The 21,502-nt window shown below is 41.0% G+C and overlaps 1 protein-coding gene across 3 annotated transcripts in view; it reads right to left on the reverse strand.

Moving 5' to 3' along the window:
• The window catches only part of esyt1a (extended synaptotagmin-like protein 1a), a 161,708-nt gene that overhangs the window by 40,770 nt on the left and 99,436 nt on the right, over window positions 1-21,502 (reverse strand). For all 3 annotated transcript variants that reach the window (XM_072567235.1, XM_072567236.1, XM_072567237.1), the window contains 5 exons: window positions 18,804-18,980; window positions 13,253-13,335; window positions 12,197-12,245; window positions 7,051-7,140; window positions 5,023-5,118 (listed from right to left, as the gene is read on the reverse strand). In XM_072567235.1, the coding sequence (XP_072423336.1) occupies window positions 5,023-5,118; window positions 7,051-7,140; window positions 12,197-12,245; window positions 13,253-13,335; window positions 18,804-18,980 (495 nt within the window). The remainder of the gene's footprint in view (window positions 1-5,022; window positions 5,119-7,050; window positions 7,141-12,196; window positions 12,246-13,252; window positions 13,336-18,803; window positions 18,981-21,502) is intronic.

Genomic DNA, 21,502 nt, shown 5'->3' on the forward strand with positions numbered 1-21,502 from the left:
TTTGGTTTATCTCCAGCACCGTCTTATTTTTAATTATTTGTAATTTTCTGCTGCCTCAATTAATTGGGTTATAGGTCATCCTCTTCACTTACTATTCAGCTGTTGGCACTTTACTCACACTATCTGATACTTCTGATTACCGGCAGAGACTTATTATCCAACCTATTGACACTCCACTCACACCGTTTGTATGATCTTTTGATCTCTCTGCCTATAAATCCTGTGCCTATGTGCTTTTCTTCACTTCACCTGATGAAGGGGCTACGGTCTGAAAGCTTGTGATTTTGAATAAACCTGTTGGACTATAACCTGCTGTTGTGTGATTTCTGACGTTGTCCAACACTGGCAGCTCCACATCATGTTATTATCATAGAGTTGTTACAGAGCAGAAGGCTGCTATTTCGCCCAACAAGTGACTATGAGTTCACTGTACCGTACTAGGTGAATCGCTCATTTTCTGTGCAGCACGGCACATCTGTTGTTTTCAGATAATAATTTGTCTCTTTTGAAAGTTACAGTTGAATCCAACTCCAGTTTGCTTCTGCCAGTTAGCTTAAATCTGTGCCCTTTCTAGAACTGGGAATAGTTTCCCTCTATTTAGTCTGTCCAGCCTCCTAATGATTTTGAGCACCACTATCAGATCTTGTCTCAATGTTCTCTTCTCAAGGGAAAACAGCCCTGTTGTCTGACCTTCCTTCATAACAAAAGTTCCTCATCTCTGGAACCATTCTTGTAAACTAGTTCTGCACTTCCGTAAAAGCCTTTTTGTCCTCTGTAAAATGTGGCATCCAGAACTGTTCACAAGAACTAGTCTAACTGGTGTCTTATACAAGAATTGTTGGTGCAGGAGGGAGGGCTTTAGATTCCTGGATCATTGAATCCATTTCTAGGGAAGATGGAATCTTTTCAAGCCCGCTGAGTTGCACCTGAGCTGAAACAGGACCAACATCCTTGCTAGTGTTGTTTGTGTTTTGTTCGGGGTTTAAACTAATTTGACAGGGCAATGGAATATGGAGTGGAAGTTCAATAGCGGGTGATGCACAGACAAATATAGGAGAGAAAACAAGTCAGTACGGGAGTCAAAGTATGTAACACCAAGTTAGGGCACAAGGGAGCATGGCAAGGCTGCATGCCATTGTCAATAAGGTATATGGGTTGATCACAGAATTTCTAAAGTGTGGAAGAAGGACATTCAGTCCATCAATTCCACACAGACCCTCCAAAGAGCGTCCCACCCAGACCCACCCACCTACCCTACCCCTGTAACCCTGCATTTCCCGTGGTCAATCTACCTAACTTACACACCTTTGGACTGTGGGAGGAAACCACAGCATCCAGAGGAAACTCACGCAGACACAGGGAGAATGTGCACACTCCACACAGGCAGTCACTTGAGGATGGAATTGAACCCAGGTCCTTTGCGCTGTGTGGCAGCAGTGTATATGAGCTGATGGTGCTGATTAACATGAGGATACATGGTTGAGGGAGGGACAGGACTGGTAGCTCAATATTCTAAAGTATAGAATCTTGAGATGAATCAGGGAGTGAGTAAAGGAAGAAGTGGTGTTACAATATTGAACAAGAAATCCATTATGGCAATAAAGAAAGATGTTATCCTAGAGGGTCCCTGAATAGAGGCGATATGGGTAGAATCTAAAGGCAAAACGGGAGCAATAATGTTGTTGGGAGTATACTATGAACCCATGACCAATTATAGAAAGAGAGGATAGTTATGTTGACAAATTTCTGGGAAAGCCATGGCATTCCTAAACTAATAATCCAGAACCCATGGCAGATGGAGACACTTGAATTAAAGCTTTTTTAAAATCTCCCACATCAATGCATTTGACTCTTAACTGTCCTCTGGGGCAACTAGGGACAGGCCATAAATGTTAATTTACCCAGTGAGATCCACATTTGGTGAATGAATGTAATTTTTTTTTAAAATAATAGGCTAAGAATAGTAGTGGATGTCAACTTCCCAAATTAACTAGAACAGACAAATTGTGAAAGGCTTAGAGGGTTTGGAATTCTCAAGATGTAACCAGGAGAGGTTTTTAAACGCGCATGTAGGAAGTCCCACAGGAGAGGGTTGGTGCTGCACCTAATCTTAGGGAATGAAGCCAGGCATATGGTAGAAATGTCAGCTGGGGGAACATTTCAGTCATAGTGACCATAACTCAGCAAGATTTAAGGCCTTCATGGAAAAGGACAAAGATGGGTCAGAAATAAAGGCTCTGAATTGGGGCAGTCTGATTTTAAAATGACAAGACAGAATCTGGCCAAACTAAACTGGGAGCAGCTACTGGTAGGAAAATCCACATCAGAGCAGTTGGAGTGCTTCAGTCGAGGAATTGTGAAAGTGAAGGGTCAACATATTCCTGTCAGGGTGAAGGGTAGGACCAACAGACCAAGAGAACCCTGGATGTCAAGGAATCTAAAGGATTGGATGAGGAACAAAAGGGAAGCTTATGGTAGATCCAGAAGGCTCATAACATCAGAAACCCTGGAGGTTTGTAGGAAGTGAATGGAGTTGCTTAAAAATGAAATAAGGAAAGCGAAGAGGTGACGTGAGAAAACCTGGACAGGTAAAATAAAAGAAATTTCAAAGACATTTTGAAATATAACATGGCAAGAGTTATAGGCAATCAGGGAAAGAGTAGGGCTCATTAGGGATGAAAATGGCAATTTCTGTCTGCAGCTGAACGAGGCAGATGAGGTTTTAAATGAGTACTTTGTTTCTATATTCACTATAGAGGAGGATGATGTAGGTATGGAAATTAGGGAGGAGGAAGGTCAATGAAATATTTAAACAAACTACAATTGAGAGAGGGAGGAGATATTAGTGGCTTTATCAAGCTTAAAATTGGAAAATTCCTGAGGCCCAGATGAGATCTTTCCAGACAGTTGTGGGAGGTGGGGGAGTAGACTGCAAGGTCCCTTGCAGGGTCAAATCCTCTCTGGCCATAGGAGAGGTGCCAGAGGACAGCTGATGGAGTACCATTATTCATGAAGGGTAATAGGAATAAACCGGTAAACTACAGGCCAGTGAAGAGAAGGGAAACTATTGGAAAAAAACTGGGGACAGAATTAACCTCCATTTGGAGAGGCAGAGATTAATCAAGGATAGTCAGCATGACTTTGTCAGGGGGGAAATATTGTTTGACAGGCTTGATTTAGTTTTGAAGGATGACTGGGTGTGTAGATGATAATTCAGTTGATGTAGTCTGCATGGACTTACGGTAAGGATTTGACAAGATGTCGCATGGGTGATTTGTCGAGAAAGTAAGAGCACATGGAATCCAGAAAACCTTCACAGATTGGATCCAAACTGTCTTAGTGGCAGGAGGTAGAGGGTGATGGTCAAAGGACTGGAATCCTGAGTTCAGTGTTGTACCACTGGGTTCAATGGTGGGTCCCATGCTGTTTGTTATATACATTAATGATCAGAATACAAACATAGTAGATTTGATAAGTAAATATATAGATCACACAAACATTGGTGGTGTGGTAAATAACTAGGAAGAAATGATCAAGAAGCAAGAATCATCACAACATTTAAGAGCTATTTAGATGAACCCTTGAAACACTATAGCATACAAGGCTTCGAGCCAAGTGCTGGAAAATAGAATTAGATGCTTGATGACCGGCATGGACACAATGGGCTGAAGAGCCTCTTTCTTTGTTGTAAAACATTACGACTCTGAAATGAATAACTCCACATTTCACTCCACTACACTTCATTTGCCATTTATCTGCCAATTCCACCAACTTGTCCATATCATCAATGTCACAGAGTCATACAGCACAGAAACAGATACTTTGGTCCAACCAATTCATGACAAACATAATCCCAAACTAAACTAGTCCCACCTGCCTGCTCCTGGCCCATGTCTCTCTCCAAACCTTTCCTATTCATTTACTTATTCAACGTCTTTTAAATCTTGTAATTGCACCCACATCCACCACTTCCTCAGGAAGTTCATTCCACATGCATCATTTGTGTAAAGAATTTGCCCCTCGTGTCCGTGTTAAATCTTTCTCCCCCACCTTAAAAATGTGTCCCCTTGTCTTGAAATCCTTTTAAAGTTTTCCTCACTGTTCATAAAGCTTCCACTTTTCATATCATCTACAAACTTTGAAATTGTGCCCTGTTCATGAATGTCTTGGTCATTATCAGGAGCAACAGTCCCAACAATGACCCTCGGGAAACTTCACTCTAAACTTTCCTCTAAAACATCCATTACCACTACTGTTTCTTGTCACTCGGTCAGTTTTGAATACATGTTGCTATTGTCTGTTTTATTCAGAGTTGTAACTTTGCTCCCAAGTCTGTTATGTGGCACTGTATTAAATACTTTTTGGAAGTCCATGTCCACCACATCAACAGGATTGCACTTGTTAACCTTCTATTACCTGGTCAAAGTTACCTCCATCAAATTAGTTCAACATGATTTTTTGTTCAAAAATCTTTTCTGGCTTTCTTTAATTGAACTGCATTTATTCATGTGACTTTTAATTTTGTCCAGAATTATTCTTATAGAAGCTTTGTCATCACTCAAGTTAAACTGATTGGTCTGTAGTTGCTGGGCTTATATCTTTTGGGGACTAGGGTGTAACATTTCCAGTCCTCTGACACCTGATAGCATATAATCAGGAAAAGCACATGATTCCAATACCAACTTCTAGGGAACCGCTGAAATCACAGATAAAATAGAAGTTGGAAGCAGAGTGGGGATTTATTCAAACTTCCTTTGATCACCCTTTTGAAGTCATACCATTGGTGAACCATACAACAGAGTAACCTGAACACCAAGAGTGTCTCGCTGGACAGATGCCAATTTTGTCAGGTTGAAGCAGTATGAGTATATCCCTACCAAATTCAACATTCAGCATTACAGTCAAACAGAAGGATTGAGGTTGAAAGACACTGTTGGTGTTATATTCTCACAGTTCAGCTACAGCTGTGAAATGGGATCTATTGCTGATTGGAGATCCACATTCTGTGACAATTATACATACCGGGAGATCCTGTGCTTGGTCCACGTAGACAACCATGATAGCAGCAGAGGGTTCCTCACTGTTCTGCACAGTGATGGAGTTATTAACCATCAGTGCCTAAAGATAAAAAACAATTAGTATATTTTGTAGACCACAATTTTGAGGGGATGTAGTCCTTTGATATCTTCTTCTTGCACGTGTCACTGACCACACACTTACCAAGTTACTGACTTGTAGTGTAGATCATGTCATACAGGGGACAGGCTTCAAATAATACAAGCCAGGTTCAACATGGTCTCCTGGACTAGCTTTAATTGCCCAAGAAGGTAAAAGAGAAATATCCCAGATTTTGTTTTGACCCTGATTGATCTTGTTTTTGTTTTACCTTTCCTATGAGGTTCTATGGACTTAATGGATAGGAAATGTCTTAATCATGAACCACAAGGCATTACAACTATGATGGGAAGGAATAGGTGGACCAGCTGGTCTTTGCCTATCCAGTATTTTTAATATGTTATGACCATGGAAGGATAGTTTCTTCCCGAGCCCTCCACCAGAACCTGCAGTAAGCTGGAGCTGTGACATTCTGACCTCATAACGACTCACTATCTTATTTGCTCTCCTCCACTCAGTGGATGATATGGACAAGTTGGTGAAATTGGCAGATAAATGGCAAATGAAGTGTAGTGGAGTGAAATGTGGAGTTATTCATTTCAGAGTCGTAATGTTTTACAACAAAGAAAGAGGCTCTTCAGCCCATTGTGTCCATGCCGGTCATCAAGCATCTAATTCTATTTTCCAGCACTTGGCTCGAAGCCTTGTATGCTATAGTGTTTCAAGGGTTCATCTAAATAGTGGAAGCTCAGGTTGTAGTGCAATCTTTAATTGTATTGTAAGTATGGTATATGTTTCGAAAATTGACATAAGCTGTATTTATGTTAGAACTCAGGTGGCATTTAAAACTACAGTAAGTGCTCTCTGATGATTTAGCTGGTAAAAGTAGTATCCAACTGAGCTTTACAGATCAAGGTCCCACCTTCAATCCTTGATCAGAGGTGAGTTAGCTAATCTCAGCATGGATAGTGGTCTGGGGTGCTACATTTTCCCCATGCCTTCCAGAAGTAGGAAGTAGAGAATAAACTAGGGTTCTTGCTCCTGCTTGCTATTCAGTGATCCATGCGGGAAAGTGTGTGTGGGGAGGTCAAATGAGGACACTTGGTATTGATGTATTCTACAGTGGAATGGTGTGATGGCATTCATGTAAGGAACTGACACTTGGGCAAGGCATTCGAGCCTTCAGGAAAGAAGGAGGAAAGATTTTTTTAAAATCTCAGTTTCATCTATGATCTCTTCGGACATCACTGAAGCTTATGAATAAATTAGAGGGCTCATTCATTCTCACCATCCATAATTTTACATATAACATTGAGTAGAACATAAATCTCCTATTATTTGCAGTCAATGATTAACTGGTGATATTCCAGTTATAAACAGACAGTATTCAAAGTGATGTGCAAAACCGTTTTTCCACACAAGTTGTCAGGGTATGGAATACGTTGCCTTCAACACACTGAAGGCAAGTTCAACTGAGACATTCAAGAGGGCATTGGATAATTTTTTTGGAGAGCAATGGTTTACAGAGATATAGGAAAAAAAAAGGAGGTCATTGGCACTAGGGCGTAGAGCTGGACTCGATAATATAACCAGTACAGGCACAATGGGCCAATCACTTCCTTCTGCACCATAATAATTATAGTTGTGATACCAATACTGTTTGCGAAGATAATATTAAAGTTAACTATCATCTCAAAGGCAAGGCAACACTGAGTTACACGATCATCTCAAGGGTGATGCTAGTTATGCTTTTAGTGTATACACTTGATAATTTCAAAGTTATTTTTTGAGCTAATATTTCAATCTAGTAATTTGAATTTTGAGTTGACTATATGTTGAAAATCATGCATAACCTCAAAGGAATGGTAAGCCACGGTGTGATTTCAAAAGTGAGTGATGAGCATCTCAAATGTAAGCTTTAATCTTTGGAATTACCTGTTCCAGTTTCGTTGGGTCAGAGTACAGGGACAGCCACTCCAGTTTCAGACGAATTTTCCCTCTCTCAACATCTTTCAGAGTGAACCACTGCACATAGAGAGAATATTAGGGTCAGGCACAGGGCAAATATCACAAGACAGGCCACAAAATGAAATAATGCCAAATAGGAACAACAAAATAGTTCACACATATCAGGTCTAAATGTAACCGCATCTTTAATAATTTAATATGAATCTCCTCACAGCTATTCCCAATCTACATTGTTGAAAGTCTTACAGAGATAAAAACAATTTGTATTAACATAATGTCTTCCAGTAAAACCTCCCAAGGCACTTCACAGGAGTATTAAACCAAATCACATAAGGAGATAATAGTAGACAGAACATACAACAGTACAGCATAGTACAGGCCCTTCAGCCCTCGTTGTTGTGCCGACCTTTTATCCGTCTCTAAGATCAGACTGACCTACAATCCCTTCATTTTACTATCATCCATGTGCTTACCCAAGATTCGCTTAAATGTCCCTAATGCATCTGACTCTACTCCTACTGCTGGCAGTGCACTCCACTCACCCACCACTCTCTGTGTAAAGAACCAACCTCTGACATCACCCTAAACCTTCCTCCAATCACCTTAAAATTATGCCCCCTTGTGACAGCCATTTCTGCCTTAGGAAAATGTCTCTGGCTATCCACTCATCATCTTGTACACCTCTATCAAGTCGCCTCTCACCCTTTTTCGCTCCAATGGGAAAAGCCCTAACTCACTCAACCTTTCTTCATAAGACATGCCCTCCAGTCCAGGCAGCATCCTGGTAAATCTCCTCTGCACCCTCTCTAAAGCTTCTATATTCTTCCTATAATGAGGTGACCAGAACTGAACACAATATTCCAATTGTGGTCTAACCAAGGCTTTATAGAACTGTAACATAACCTCACAGCTCTTAAACTCAATACCCCTACTAATGAAAGCCAATACACCATACGCCTTCTTAACAACTTGGGTGGCAACTTTGAGGGATCTATAGACATGGACCTCAAGATCCCTCTGTTCCTCCACACTGGCAGGAATCCTGCCTTTAACCCTGTGATCTGCATTCAAATTTGACCTTCCAAAGTGAATGACTTCACACTTTTCCAGGTTGAACTCCATCTGCCACTTATCAGCCCAGCTCTGCATCCTGTCAATGTCCCGTTCCAACCTACAACAGCCCTCCACACTATCCACAACTCCACAAACCTTTGTGTCATTGGCAAATTTACTAACTCACCCTTCCACTTCCTCATCCAAGTCATTTACAAAAATCACAAAAAGCAGAGGTCAAGGTCACCAAGCTCCAAGCTGAATACTTTTCATCTCTCATTACCCTCTGTCTTCTATGGGCCAGCCAATTCTGTATCCAGACAGCCAAATTTCCCTGTATCCCATGCCTCCTTACTTTCTGAATGAGCCTACCATGGGGAACCTTATCAAACGCCTTGCTAAAATCCATATATATCACACTTTACCTTCATTAATGTGTTTTGTCACATCCTCAAAGAATTCATTAAGGCTTGTGAGGTCTGACCTGCCCCTCACAAAGCCATGCTGACTATCTCTAATCAAACTATGGTTTTCCAAATAATCATAAATCCTGTCTCTCAGAGTCCTCTGCCATAATTTGCCTACCACTGCCGTAAAACTGACTGATCTGTAATTCCCAGGATTATTCTTATTCCCTTTCTTGATCAAGGGAATAACACTTGCCACCTTCCAATCATTTGGGACCACTCCAGTGGACAGTGAGGATGCAAAGATCATTGCCAAATGCGCAGCAATCTCTTCCCTCACTTCCTGTAGTAACTAGGATATATCCCGTCTGGCCCAGGGGATTTTCAAAATTTTAAGCACATCCTCCTTCCTAACATCAACCTGTTCGTGCATATATCGAGCAAGGTCCCTCTCAGTAGTGAAAACTGAAGCAAAGTATTCACTAAGGACTTCCTCTACCTCCTCTGACTCCAGGCACACGTTCCCTCCACTATCCCTGATCAGCCCAACCTTCACTTTGGCCATCCTCTTGTTCCTCACATAAATGTAGAATGCCTTGGGGTTTTCCTCAATCCTACCCGCCAAAGTTTTCTCATGCCCCTTCTAGCTTTCCTAAGTTCGTGTCACCAAAGCCTTGATCAAAGAACTGGATTTCAGGGGGGTCTGAAAGGAGAAAAGAGAGGTCGAGAAGTTTAGCAAGAGCTTGAGACTTTGTCAGCAATAGGCTTAACCAGCAAGCATGGAGCGACAGGAATTGGAAAAAATGAGCGACAGAGACCTGATGCCTGGAAATGTTTTGTCATCATTAACTTTTTAGGAAGTTCTCAGCCTAAATATTCTTCTCATGGCTGAACAACATCAGTGGGGCAAAATAAAGAGGGCTTTAACTGCCCTGAATGGGGTCTTAACAGACAGAAACACACCATTTGCTTCAACTGGTCGAACTGCTGTTTTTGCCCCACAAAAGTTTCCTTCTAAATTAAAAGCAATTTCCAAGCACAAGCATTCATCTCAGGGCAAAAGCACATTTCTTTGGTGTAAATTACAAACAAAGAGTTCGAGCAGGTCATTTAGTCCCTCAGGTCTGCTCTGTCATTCAATAAGATTATGGCTGTAACCTCAAATCTACATTCCCACCTACCCAGATAACTTTCAACCTCTCATTTAACAAGAATCTATTTACTTCTCCCTCAAGCTATTGAAGGACTCAGCTTCCACCACCTTTTCAAAGAGACATTTCCAAAGATGCATGGCACTGTTTAAACGGGTGACCCCTGAATTTTAAACCCTAGTTCTAGTTTCTCCCATAAGAGGAATCATCCTCTCTATATTTAATTTGTTAAGATCCCTCAGATTTAATCAGGTTTTCTTTTACTGTTTTAAATTGCAGTGGATACATGCTTAACCTGTCCAACATTTTCTCCTAAGACAACCCTTCCATTCCAGGGATCAGTCTGGTAAACCTTCTCTGAAATGCCTCCAAAGCATTTGCATCCTTTCTGAAATTACAGTGACCAATACTCTTTGCATAGTACTGCAGATGTGATCTAATCAGTGCCATGTATAACTAAAGCATCATCTCTTTACTTTTGCATTCAATTCACCTCACAATAAGTGATAACATTGTTATCTTTCCTAATTACTTGTTCCTACATACTGACCTTTTGCAATCAGTGCATTAGTACATCCAGATCTCTCTGCAATTTCTCATCATTTAGATAATGTTTCCTTTTTATTATTCTTGACAAAATGGACAATTTCAATTTTTCCCACATTACCCCTTTGCCACATCTTTGTCCACTCACCTAATCTCTTAGGACTTATACACTTAATGATAAGGTCCTAGGAAGTGTTGCTGAACAAAGAGACCTTGGAGTGCAGGTCCATAGCTCCTTGAAAGTGGAGTCACAGGTAGATAGGAAAGTGAAGAAGGCATTTGGCATGCTTTCCTTTATTGGTCAGAGTATTGAGTACAAGGGTTGAGAGGTTATGTTGCGGCTGTACAGGACATTGATTCGGCAACTTTTGGAATACTGCATGCAATTCTGGTCTCCTTCCTATCGGAAGGAGGTTGTAAAACTTGAAAGGGTTCAGAAAAGATTTACAAGGATGTTGCCAGGATTGGAGGATCTGAACTAGAGGGAGAGGTTGAATAGGCTGGGACTGTTTTCCCTGGAGCGTTGGAGGCTGAGGGGTGACCTTATAGAGGTTTATAAAATCATGAGGGGCATGGATAGGGTAAATAGACAAGTTCTTTTCCCTGGGGTGGGGGAGTCCAGAACTAGAGGGCATAGGTTTAGGGTGAGAGGGGAAAGATATAAAAGAGACCTAAGGGGCAACTTTTTCATGCAGAGGGTGGTGCGTATGTGGAATGGGCTGCCAGAGGATGTGGAGGAGGCTGGTACAATTGCAACATTTAAGAAGCATCTGGATGGGTATATGAATAGGCAGGGTTTAGAGGGATATGGGCTGAGTGCTGGCAGGTGGGACTAGATTGAGTTGGGATATCTGGTCGCCATGGACGAGTTCGACCGAAGTGTCTGTTTCCATGCTGTACATCTCTATGATTCCTGATGAAGGGTTTATGCCCAAAACGTCGATTCTCCTGCTCCTCGGATGCTGCCTGACCTGCTGTGCTTTTCCAGCACCACACTCTTGACTCTGATCTCCAGCATCTGCAGTCGTCACATTCTAGTAGTTTAAATTATGCCCCAGGATAAAAACCCAATCAAGTTTGAATTTATTGTTTTGTTAACATCGAACCAGTGAGACGATCCAAAGTTGGGGCTATAAGAATGTGGACATTTTGAAAATTGGTCAGAGAGCAACTGCTGTAGAGAGAGAAACTCCTGGAGAGCTCATTGTCCATCTAATATCTTTCTCTCAAAGTTAGAAAGCATTCTCTATCAAAGGTACCTTTTCATATGAAACATGCAATGAAAAAAAGATGATCCAGGGAGAATAATGAAGACACAGAAGACGACAGAGACTGTGTGGTTTTGAAATTAAGTTAATGTAATTTTAGTAAGTGTCTTATTGGAACAGTGTATTGTTATAGAGTTGGAGGCAGATAGTAAGCAGTTAAGAAAAAGGACCGTTTAGATCTGTGAATAGTTTTTGTTTAGTGTTCACGCTTAGAGTTAGGAAGTAAATTGATGCTATTTTCTTCAAATAATGGAATTTAGGAGTTCTTAGTCACAGATCATGAGTCAAGGTGAGCTTTTCTGGGTGTTTGGTTTAATTAACAGAGGGGTTCACCATTGTGTCATAACACAAGCCCAAAATGCAATTAATGTGTGATATAAACATGCCACAAATGATGCAATCCTTCCTCAAACAGCATATGACTAGAAATGACAGAATGACATCATCCCATGACTGTTTAATGCATTCCAGTCAAATTTCTTTGTTTTAATGGAGATGTTAATCTATTTATTCTAAATTTGTTAAGGTCACTTCTAAAATGGTAGAATTTTGTCATACATTCATATGATAACATCACCAAAAATAACTTGCACTCTTTAGTTTTGTCTGGATTTTTCATGAAGACAGTGCCCTTTTATTCTTCTTCCCTTTGGCCAGCAGTTATGTCAGCATCTCCGCAACTCCTTACCTCTTCCACTATTTGATTTTTCATTACTTCCCCAAGGTCCAGCTGCATTCTGAAAGCAAAAGAAATACTCATATCACCCTCTCACACTCATTCCAAGCACATTGTTTCTTGTTCGAATACCAATCAAGGCCCCTCTAAACATTCACAAACAAACAAGAATCAAATAACAGTTGGGGGGGGGGAGAAAAGAGAGAGGGGGGGAGCAAAGGAGTGTACAATAAATGATGGGGAAATGATCTGTAAAAGTACAAAGGGAGAGGTTACTATTTTCTACATGTTTTCTGTTGATATACTGAAATGGAAAACTTCTTTATTTTATTATTGCTCGAGTGTTCGTTTGTTTATATTTTACCAAATCTCATTCAATTTAGTTTAAAAGTAGCAGTATTTAGTGTCCAAGTCAAATGGTTTCTTTTTAAGAGGGCTCAAAATAACTCTTTAATATACCATAACCTGATATTATTCATGGAGCTAATTTTCCTAATATTGAGCTTGTTAAGTGGCAACCCTTGTTGAGTTTGCTTCTGATATATTGAGTATTGCAACAATATTTTTAGTTACAGTAACACTGGACACAAACATTGCCACATGTATCTCCATCTTATGATACTTTATCAATTTCTCCTGTAAGTTTTATTTTAAATTTATCATTACATTTCTTCCATGGCATAGATGATATGTTGCTTTATAAACATGAATTGCACAACCCAATGCGCAACAGGTTACATTCCTGTTTGGTTTGACATTGCTTGGATGGTGATCTGCAAGACTGGCTTGATTGCGAAGCATAGATTATCCCGAGTTTTCATTATATTCATTCCATGGTTGTGATGCAGATTTGTTGTTTATGATTGGGGTGCTAGATTACAGGGGCAGTAAACAGTTTGAGGATGAAAATGTACGTTTGCAGAGGCAAGTAATGAGGGATGTGACAGGTGGTATTTGGAGACAAAGTATTAATATAAAGCGAAATGAACGCACATATGCTCATACAGTCCTAGATGCATGACCATTAATACTGACTCATACATGTACACAGATGTTTAGTGCTCTCACCTGCCCAGGAAATCGTCCTGATCTGGGTCTTTATCAAATATCTCAATTTCCAACAGTTGACCAGGAACTTCATGGACAATCACCTGTGAAGTGTAGAAACTCAAGGGTCAGAAAAGAGAACTCTCAGGATATACTGCTATTCAAAACTATCCTTTTCTATAAATTCCAACAACATAGAAATTTCGTCTTTCCATCTCTCAGAAGTTGTTTCATTCTCTAAGTCAATGGGTGATTTTGCCCACTTTGTGATCATAATACATTAAAATTAGCAAATGGAAAAAAAAAGATTTAATTCCAAAGCAGAGTATAATTCTATCATACCGCTATCTAGCGCTAGATATCAGCAATGTGCTCACTGGGGCAAAATTGGACAACAGTAACAAAGGATACGCAGGAGATGTTTGTGGGTGTTACAGAGTTAAAGACGGATACGGCAGGTGAGAAAGAAATATTAACTGAGGGGATTCTATGCACAAATTACGAAAACTGCTTTGCTGATCAATAATGTCGCTGGAGCATCTATATGCACACTGCTCATACTCCACCCTTTATCTGTGGACAGTGTATTTCATGTATAGTGGATAGGAGGGACTGCAGTGTTATTTGGTGATGCATACAAGGGAGTCTCAAACTCACCTAAGTGAAAAGCTAGGTTGAATTGTTGTGTAACCTCTTAAGTGAGTAAATAGGGAAATAGTCACTGACAAGCATGACAGATGGAAAAGCATTTCAGCAGCATTAGGGATAATGCGATTAATTTCAATGTCATACAGACGGTACCAGTACATTGCAGAAGCTGATTTCTTTTTAGGGTGACACTTAATAGTTTTGCTTCCCTCTTTCATTATAGAATATCCTTTCTAGTCACATGTGGTATACTTCTGGATCTCTTGACATTTTATTTTTGGAACGGATTGCTGGCAACGTAACGTGAAAATGATTCTTTTTTCAGTAATGTCCCCTCCCAAAAATGAAATGTGTGGCTTTTGTTTATTTGCAATTATATATCCACAATTGTAATATTGCTGTGGTTTATTTCAATATGCCTTATTTCATCATGTAGTGCAAATCATTTGCTTTTACATGATGCACAATATGCTGTGGTCAAAAGGGTTGATAGCACTGGGGCAACTTTTGTTCTACAGGAAAAACACACATTCTTGCACTCCGACTTTATTGAAAGATTTTCATGACTTGAATCTTCCAGTCCTGATTAACAAAAAAACACTTGCCAGTTAAAAAAGTACCTGTTTCAGGTACATAATTCTTTAAAGTTTATGTCACATATCAAGAGGGTAGTTAAAAAGGCAGTTAGCATGTTTGGCTTCATTGCTCAGACCTTTGCGTACATGAGTTAGGACATTATGTTGAGATTGTACAGGACATAGGTGAGGCCTCTTCTGGAGTAATGTGTCCAATTCCAGTAACTCCAGTAAACTAGAGATTATTCAGAAGAGATTTACCAGGCTATTGCTGGATATGGAAGGTTTGAGTTATAAAGAAACACTGAGGCGTAGGAGGTTGAGAGGTGACTTGATAGAAGCTTATAAAATAATAAAAGGGTGTAGATAGAGTTAATGGTAGTTGTCTTTTTCAATGGATAGGGGATTTCAAGACTAGGAGGCACACTTTTATTTTGAGAGAGAGGAGAGAAATTTTTTTTAAAAATCACAAGGGGCAAATTTCTTACACTGGGGGTGGTTCATGTGTGAAACAAACTTCCTGAGCCATTTTAAAAACTTATCTATTTATTTTTAAGTGAACACTGAAACATTTGTCTGAAGAAAAATCATTCCTGGTATGTGGGCATTGATGGCTTAGCCAGCATTTATTATCTTCCCTAGTTGCACAGAAGGTGGTGGTACGCCTTCAGTAGAAATGCTGCAATCCACTTGGTGTAGGTAGACCCATAACGCTGTTAGGAAGAGAGCTCCAAGAGTTCGATCCAGCAAGTGAAGGAACTGCAATATACAGAGGAACGATTATCTGAATAAGATGGGCGAGCACTATTTTGTTCGGATAATTGATTTTACCTTAAACAAGGGAAGCCATACTGATCGAAAGCTGTGCTTGACGAGAGAATTAGCTTAAATCTATAATTTTAGATGAGTGTGTCATTTAAACAAACTAATCCTTGCAGTCTGCAAATTACAGGTTAAACTGAGAAGGACTCAGCATCACAAATACTGTATATCAAATCCCAGCATCAAACAAAGGTCCCAAACAGCTTCTACAAATTGCAAGAGCATTTGTCAGTTTCCAGAAACACAGTCTCGAGCTAGAAAGACAGAAACACTGCCTCTTGCATGCATTCACGTTCGTGGCCATTTTGTTTTTAAGTGAACGGCCTGGTAAAGTGACAGGAATACCCAGTGCTGTAAAACACTTACTTTTGCAAAAGGCTGTGTAACAACCCTTACCTAAAAAAAAAATCCAGTCGCTGATGCTGGAGCTGCTTGTTTCTCTTTGTTTTTGCCAGCGTTTTCACATGTTCTTCAGTACAGGTAAATCAAATACACTTACCTCTTTGATACAACACTTTTGTGGGACCTTGAAATCATCTTTGGATAATCCAAAAATTTAGATAATTGAGGTTCCTGTGTTTCCAAGCCAGGATGGTGAGGGGCTTTGATGTGGTGGTGTTCCCTTGTACTGCTGCCCTTGTTTTTCTGGAAGTGGTCATGGGCTTGGAAGATGCTTTTTAAGAAGCCTTGGTGAATTTCTGCAGTACATCTTGTAGATGGTACATACTGCCGCTATTAAGCATCAGTAGTGAAAGGAGAGGATAGTGGAGGTGATGCATGAGGTTCAGTCAACAGGCTGCTTTTTTTCCCCTCAATTGTGTCAAGCTTCTTGTGTGGTGTTCGAGTTAAATTCTCCCCACTTGTCTGGGTGAATGTATCACACTCCTGACATGTACCTTTTCAATAGATGGGTTTTGGGGAGTCAGGAGGTCAGTTACTCACCACAGGCTCTTGGCCTCTGACCTACCTTTCCAGCCATAGAATTTATATGGCTAGTCCAGTTCAGTTTCTGTCAATAGTAACTCTCAGGATTTTGATAGTGGAAGATTTACTGTTGGTAAAACCATTGAATGTCAAAGGACAATGGTTACATTCTCTCGTTGGAGATGGTCAGTTTTGTCTCAAGTACCAGGCAATGTTACTTGCCACTTATCAGCCCAAGCACGAAAATTGTGCAGATCTTGCTGCATATGGGCACAAACTGCTTCAATAAAAATTGGAGAAGTCACAATGCTCCAAAACATCGTGCAATTATCAGCAAACATCCCCACTGACATCTGCATTTTCTGATGTAGGGGCGGTCATTGATGAAGCAGATTAGACACTACTTTGAGGAATGCTTGCAGAGATCTGAGGGTTCAGATGATTAACTTCCAAAAACTATCCTGCTTTGTGCTAAGTGTGACTCCAACCAGCAGAGGGATTTCCCACAATCCTCTGACTAAATTTTGCTAGGCTCCTTGATGCCATCTCACTCAAATGCTGGGGTCTTGATGTCAAGGGCAGAGAGTCTCACCTCCCATCTGGAATTCAGCTCTTTGGTCCATATTTGAACCAAGGCTATAGCGAGGTCAGAATGTGAATGACCCTGACAGAACCAAAACTGGGCATCACTGAGCAGGTTATATATCTTTCCAAATGCTGATTGATATCATTGTTGATGACCCTTTCGGTCACTTTACTGATGATGATCGAGAGTAGACTGATGGGGTGGTAATTGGGTGGATTGGATTTGCCCTACGTTTTGTGGACAAGACAGGGCTGGACAATTTTCCACATTGTTGGGTAGATGCTAGTATTGTAATTGTACTGGAGCAGCTTGGCTAGGGGAGCGACAAAGTTCTGGAGCACAAGTCTTCAGTACTGTTGCCAGAATGTTGTCAGGACCCATAGCCTTAGTATCCAGCGTCTCCAAATCATTTCTTGAAGCAAATTGACTGAAGGCTGGCATCTGTGATGATGGGGATCTCTGGTGGAGGTGGAGATGGATTGACACTTCTGGCTGAAGAGTGTTAGAAATGTTTCAGCCTTATCATTTGCACTGATGTGCAGGGCTCCACCCTTGTTGACAGTGGAGATGTTTGTGGAGCCTATTCCTCCAGTGAAATGTAAATGGTGGCAGGAAAATAAACAACTAGATTTGCCAGGGCTGCAGAGCTTAGATCTGATCCACTGGTTGTGGAATACTTCATTCTCTCTATCATATGCTCCTTTTCCATACAAGTTTGGTAGCTTCACCAAGTTAAAACCTCATTTTTAAGTGTGCCCGGTGCTGCTCCTGGCATGCCATTGTGCACTCCATTGAACCAGGGTTGATCCCTTTGCTAAAAAAATTAAAGAACTGCAGCTGCTGGAATTGGAAAGAAAAAACAATTCTGGAGAAACTCAGCAGGTCTGACAGTAACTGGGGAGAGGAGGCAGAGTCAATGTTTTTGGATCCAATGATCCTTCTTCAAAAGATTAACTCAGATTTCTCTTGACAGATGCTGCCAGACATGCTGAGTTTCTCCAGCAATTTCCATTTTGATCCCATGGCTTAAATGAGAGCTGTAGAGTGAGGGATATATGTCTGGTTAAAAAAAAAAAGTTTACAGATTGTGCTGAGTATGATTCTGCTGTTGATGGTGGCCCACAGCACCTCATGGATGCCTTCTTTAGTTGATGGATCTGTTCAAAGTCTGTCATATTTAGCTCAGTGATAATGCCACACAACATGATGGAAGGTATCCTCAATGTAAAAACAACTTCATTTCCACATGGACTGTGCAATGGTCACTCCTACTGATACTGTCACAGATGAATGAACCTCTGCTGGGAAAATTGAGGTGGTGTAGGTCAAGTAGGTTTTTTCCTCCTGTTTTTCTTCATTGCTTGTTGCAGACCCAGTCTAGTAGTTATGCCCTTTCAGACTCTCTGCCAGCTCAGTCAGTAGGGCTGCTGTTGAGCAAATCTCCTACCCAGTGTACGTTCTGTGCCCTTTCCACCCTCAGTGCTTGTTGCAACTACTGTTCAACATGGAGGAGCACAGAGTCATCAGCCAAGGGAGGATGGTGCATGGTAATCAGCAGGTTTCCTACCCCATGTCCAAACCAATACCATGAGGTATCAGAATTAATGTTGCGAACACCAAGAGCACCTCGTTCGTGACTGTATCACTATTCAATCATCTCTGCTGGGTCTGTCCAGAGTTGATGGTAGTGCCTGTGACATAGTCATACTCATGGAATCACACCTTACAATGCCAGGCAGTCACTGAGTCTGTGGGACAGTTCTCTCAAATGAGAGAAGTGCACAGGTGTTGGTTAGGAGGGCTCTGAGATTGACCAGGCTAAGTTGCTGTTGTAGGTGCAGGGTGAAAATGCCAGAATTCCCTGACATTCACAAATTTGAGTTCTGCTTCAGATTTTAAACTTGTACAGCCAGTATAATCACAAAAAATTGTTTTCCTGTGAATTGCAGAAGTCATATTTTAAGCTGCTGGTTAAAAGGTTGAAGTGACTATGAGACATGCAATCATATTCACCCACCTCATACATTTCATTCCACTTGGGGTTCACTGATTCACTGACAGTCTTGCTCATGAATGCCTGTGTGCCCACTCGTACAATTGCATATGGATCAGACTTTCCTTTAATGAATCCCTTAACGTAGGTGTCCTTTGATTCCAGGCTTGCTGCTTCAATTAGATAGATCCGCACTATTCCCTAGGGATAAATAGACAAGTTTAAGATTTCCTTTCTGAAGGACTGGATTATTTCACATGGAATAAAGAAATGCTGTGGAGTGTAGAAATAAAAATTAACTGAGTACAAGCCACATACTCTGGATTGCATGAGGTATTTGTTTGGTGTTAGCAATAACACAGGACTTCAAATAATATGGCAGCAGCACTAGTTTTCACCCTTTCTGCTACTGTTATCACCAGATTAGAGTATACTTCCCAGAGAAGTTATTGCCACTCTAGTTTCCTGGTACTTGTGGCATTGAAAATGTTCTATCTGGAGGAGCATCAGTTCAAAAGTAGACTGGTGGGGTCAGGACCATTTTCATCACCATGTAGGCAGTTAGTTGGCAGACATTGTATCCCACTGAAATCAATGAACAAACACCTTACAATGTGCCCCATCTGGTTAGCACAAGTGGTGAAGTTAAAAATGTCTATTCACACAAACAAATCAAAACTATAACTATAATGCTATAATTGGTTGGTGAGGGATTTTGCTGCTTGCACACCACCAAAGCAGCACCATCTTGGAGCAATCCCACCACAGGAGTTATGATCCCAGTGAAAAGAATACCAGACAAACTAGATCCTTGTATTCTTACTGTCTATCAAGCCAGATCCCAACAACATGTGGAAGAACAAAGGGTCAGAAAAATTAGTAGCAGGAATTCAAAGTTTAATTGAAATGCCCAAAAATCTTAAGTATTCAAACTTGAACAAAACAAATTTTAAAAAGTGACTAAACAGATAGGACAATGATTTAAAACCACATACACTGTATATTAGGTGGCACAGTGGTTGGCACTCCTTCTCTTACCTGTACTGAACAATCAATGGCTTCCAGTTAGCCTGAGCTACATTCTATGGTATGGAGCAACCACACCCTGGGACCTTTCCTGAGCCCAAACTACCTGGAGTCTGCTAACAAAACTTGTGCTGCCTGGAGCTACGAGTTCTGCTTCAGCATTTGCCCAGCTCCAAACTGCAAGTGAACACCTCTCCCAACAAATAGGCAGCTACATTGAAACCCTATGCTGTACATCTGTATGACTATGACTAAGAGAACATGGTTAACCTCCATGATGACATGGTCTGCTTTGCTATCTTCAAACGGACTTCTCAGATTTACTGATTGCTTTTAAACTAATTCAGCTCCAACTCAAAAATAGAGACATAGAAATGCAGATGCTGGAAATCTGAAACAGAGCAGGGAGAAGCAAGGCAGGTCTGGCAGCATCTGTATTCAGAAACAGAGTTAATGTTTGCAGTACAGTGACCCATTGCCAGAACTGAAGATAGCTGGGGAAAGGTGGAATTTATACTAATAATGGGGTGGGGGTGTGGAATTGCATACAGTACAGGCTGCCTTGTTATAGGAAGGATATTATTAAATTGGAAAGGGTGAAGAAAATATTTACAAGGATGCTACTGAACTGGAAGGTTTGAGTTATAAGTATAGGCTTTTTTTCCTCTGGAGTGTAGGAAGTTGAGGGGTCACCTAATAGAGATTTATAAAATCATGAGGGGCATGGATAGGGTGAATAGCAAAGTTCTTTTCCTAGGGTGGGTGGGGAGTTCAAAAGTAGGGGAAATCTATTTAAAAAGGGAACGGAGGGGCAACTTTTTCCAGAGAGGATGGTGCATATATGGAATGAACTGCCAGAGGAAGTGGTAAATGCAAGTACAGTCACAACATTTAAAAGACATTTGGATGGGTACATGACTAGGAAACTTTAAGGATATGGGTGAAATGCAGGCAAATGCGAGTAGTTTAGTTTGGGAAACCTGGTTGGCATGGACGAGTTGAACTGAAGGGTCTGTTTCCGTGCTGTATGACTATGACTCAATGAATAGGCAAATAAAGAGATTGCTGGTAAGTCGTGAGAGATAATAGCACAGTGGGGTGCTGTCAAGAAGTGTAAATGATTGAAAATGAGTTGACTGTGCTGGGAGCAGCCCATATTGGACGGGACCTAGCGGTGGCAGAGGGTGATCATGTTCTGAATTTGTCAAACTCAATGTCGAGTCCGGAAGGATGCAAGGTGGAAGATGAGATGCTGTTCTTCCAGCTTGCACTTAGCCTCACTGGAGCACTCCAGCTAACCTGAGACAGATGTTGGTCAAGGAACATGGCAGTGTGTTAAAGTAGCAGAAAACTGAAAGCGCAGGGTCATTTTTATGGTAGAATGGGAGTTTTGCAAAATCGTCACCCAGTCAGTGTTTTGTCTGCCCAATGTAGAGGAGAGCACATTGTGAGCAGCGAATACAGTAGACTAGATTGTGTGAAGTGCAGCTAAATCATTGCTTCCCCAGGAAGGTGTGTCAGGGCCTTGGATCATTTAGGTACGGAGGAGGTAAATGCGTAAATATTATCCTTAATTGCAAAGTGCCATGGGGGTATGGGAAGGTGATGGGTGCAGAGGAGGGATGGACCAGGGTGTCCTGGAGGGAGTGGTCCCTGTGGAAGGCTGATAAAGGAGGGGAGGGAAATGGTGTGTGTGT

This window comes from Chiloscyllium punctatum, chromosome X (assembly GCF_047496795.1).
Source record: "Chiloscyllium punctatum isolate Juve2018m chromosome X, sChiPun1.3, whole genome shotgun sequence".
Lineage (NCBI taxonomy): Eukaryota > Metazoa > Chordata > Chondrichthyes > Orectolobiformes > Hemiscylliidae > Chiloscyllium > Chiloscyllium punctatum.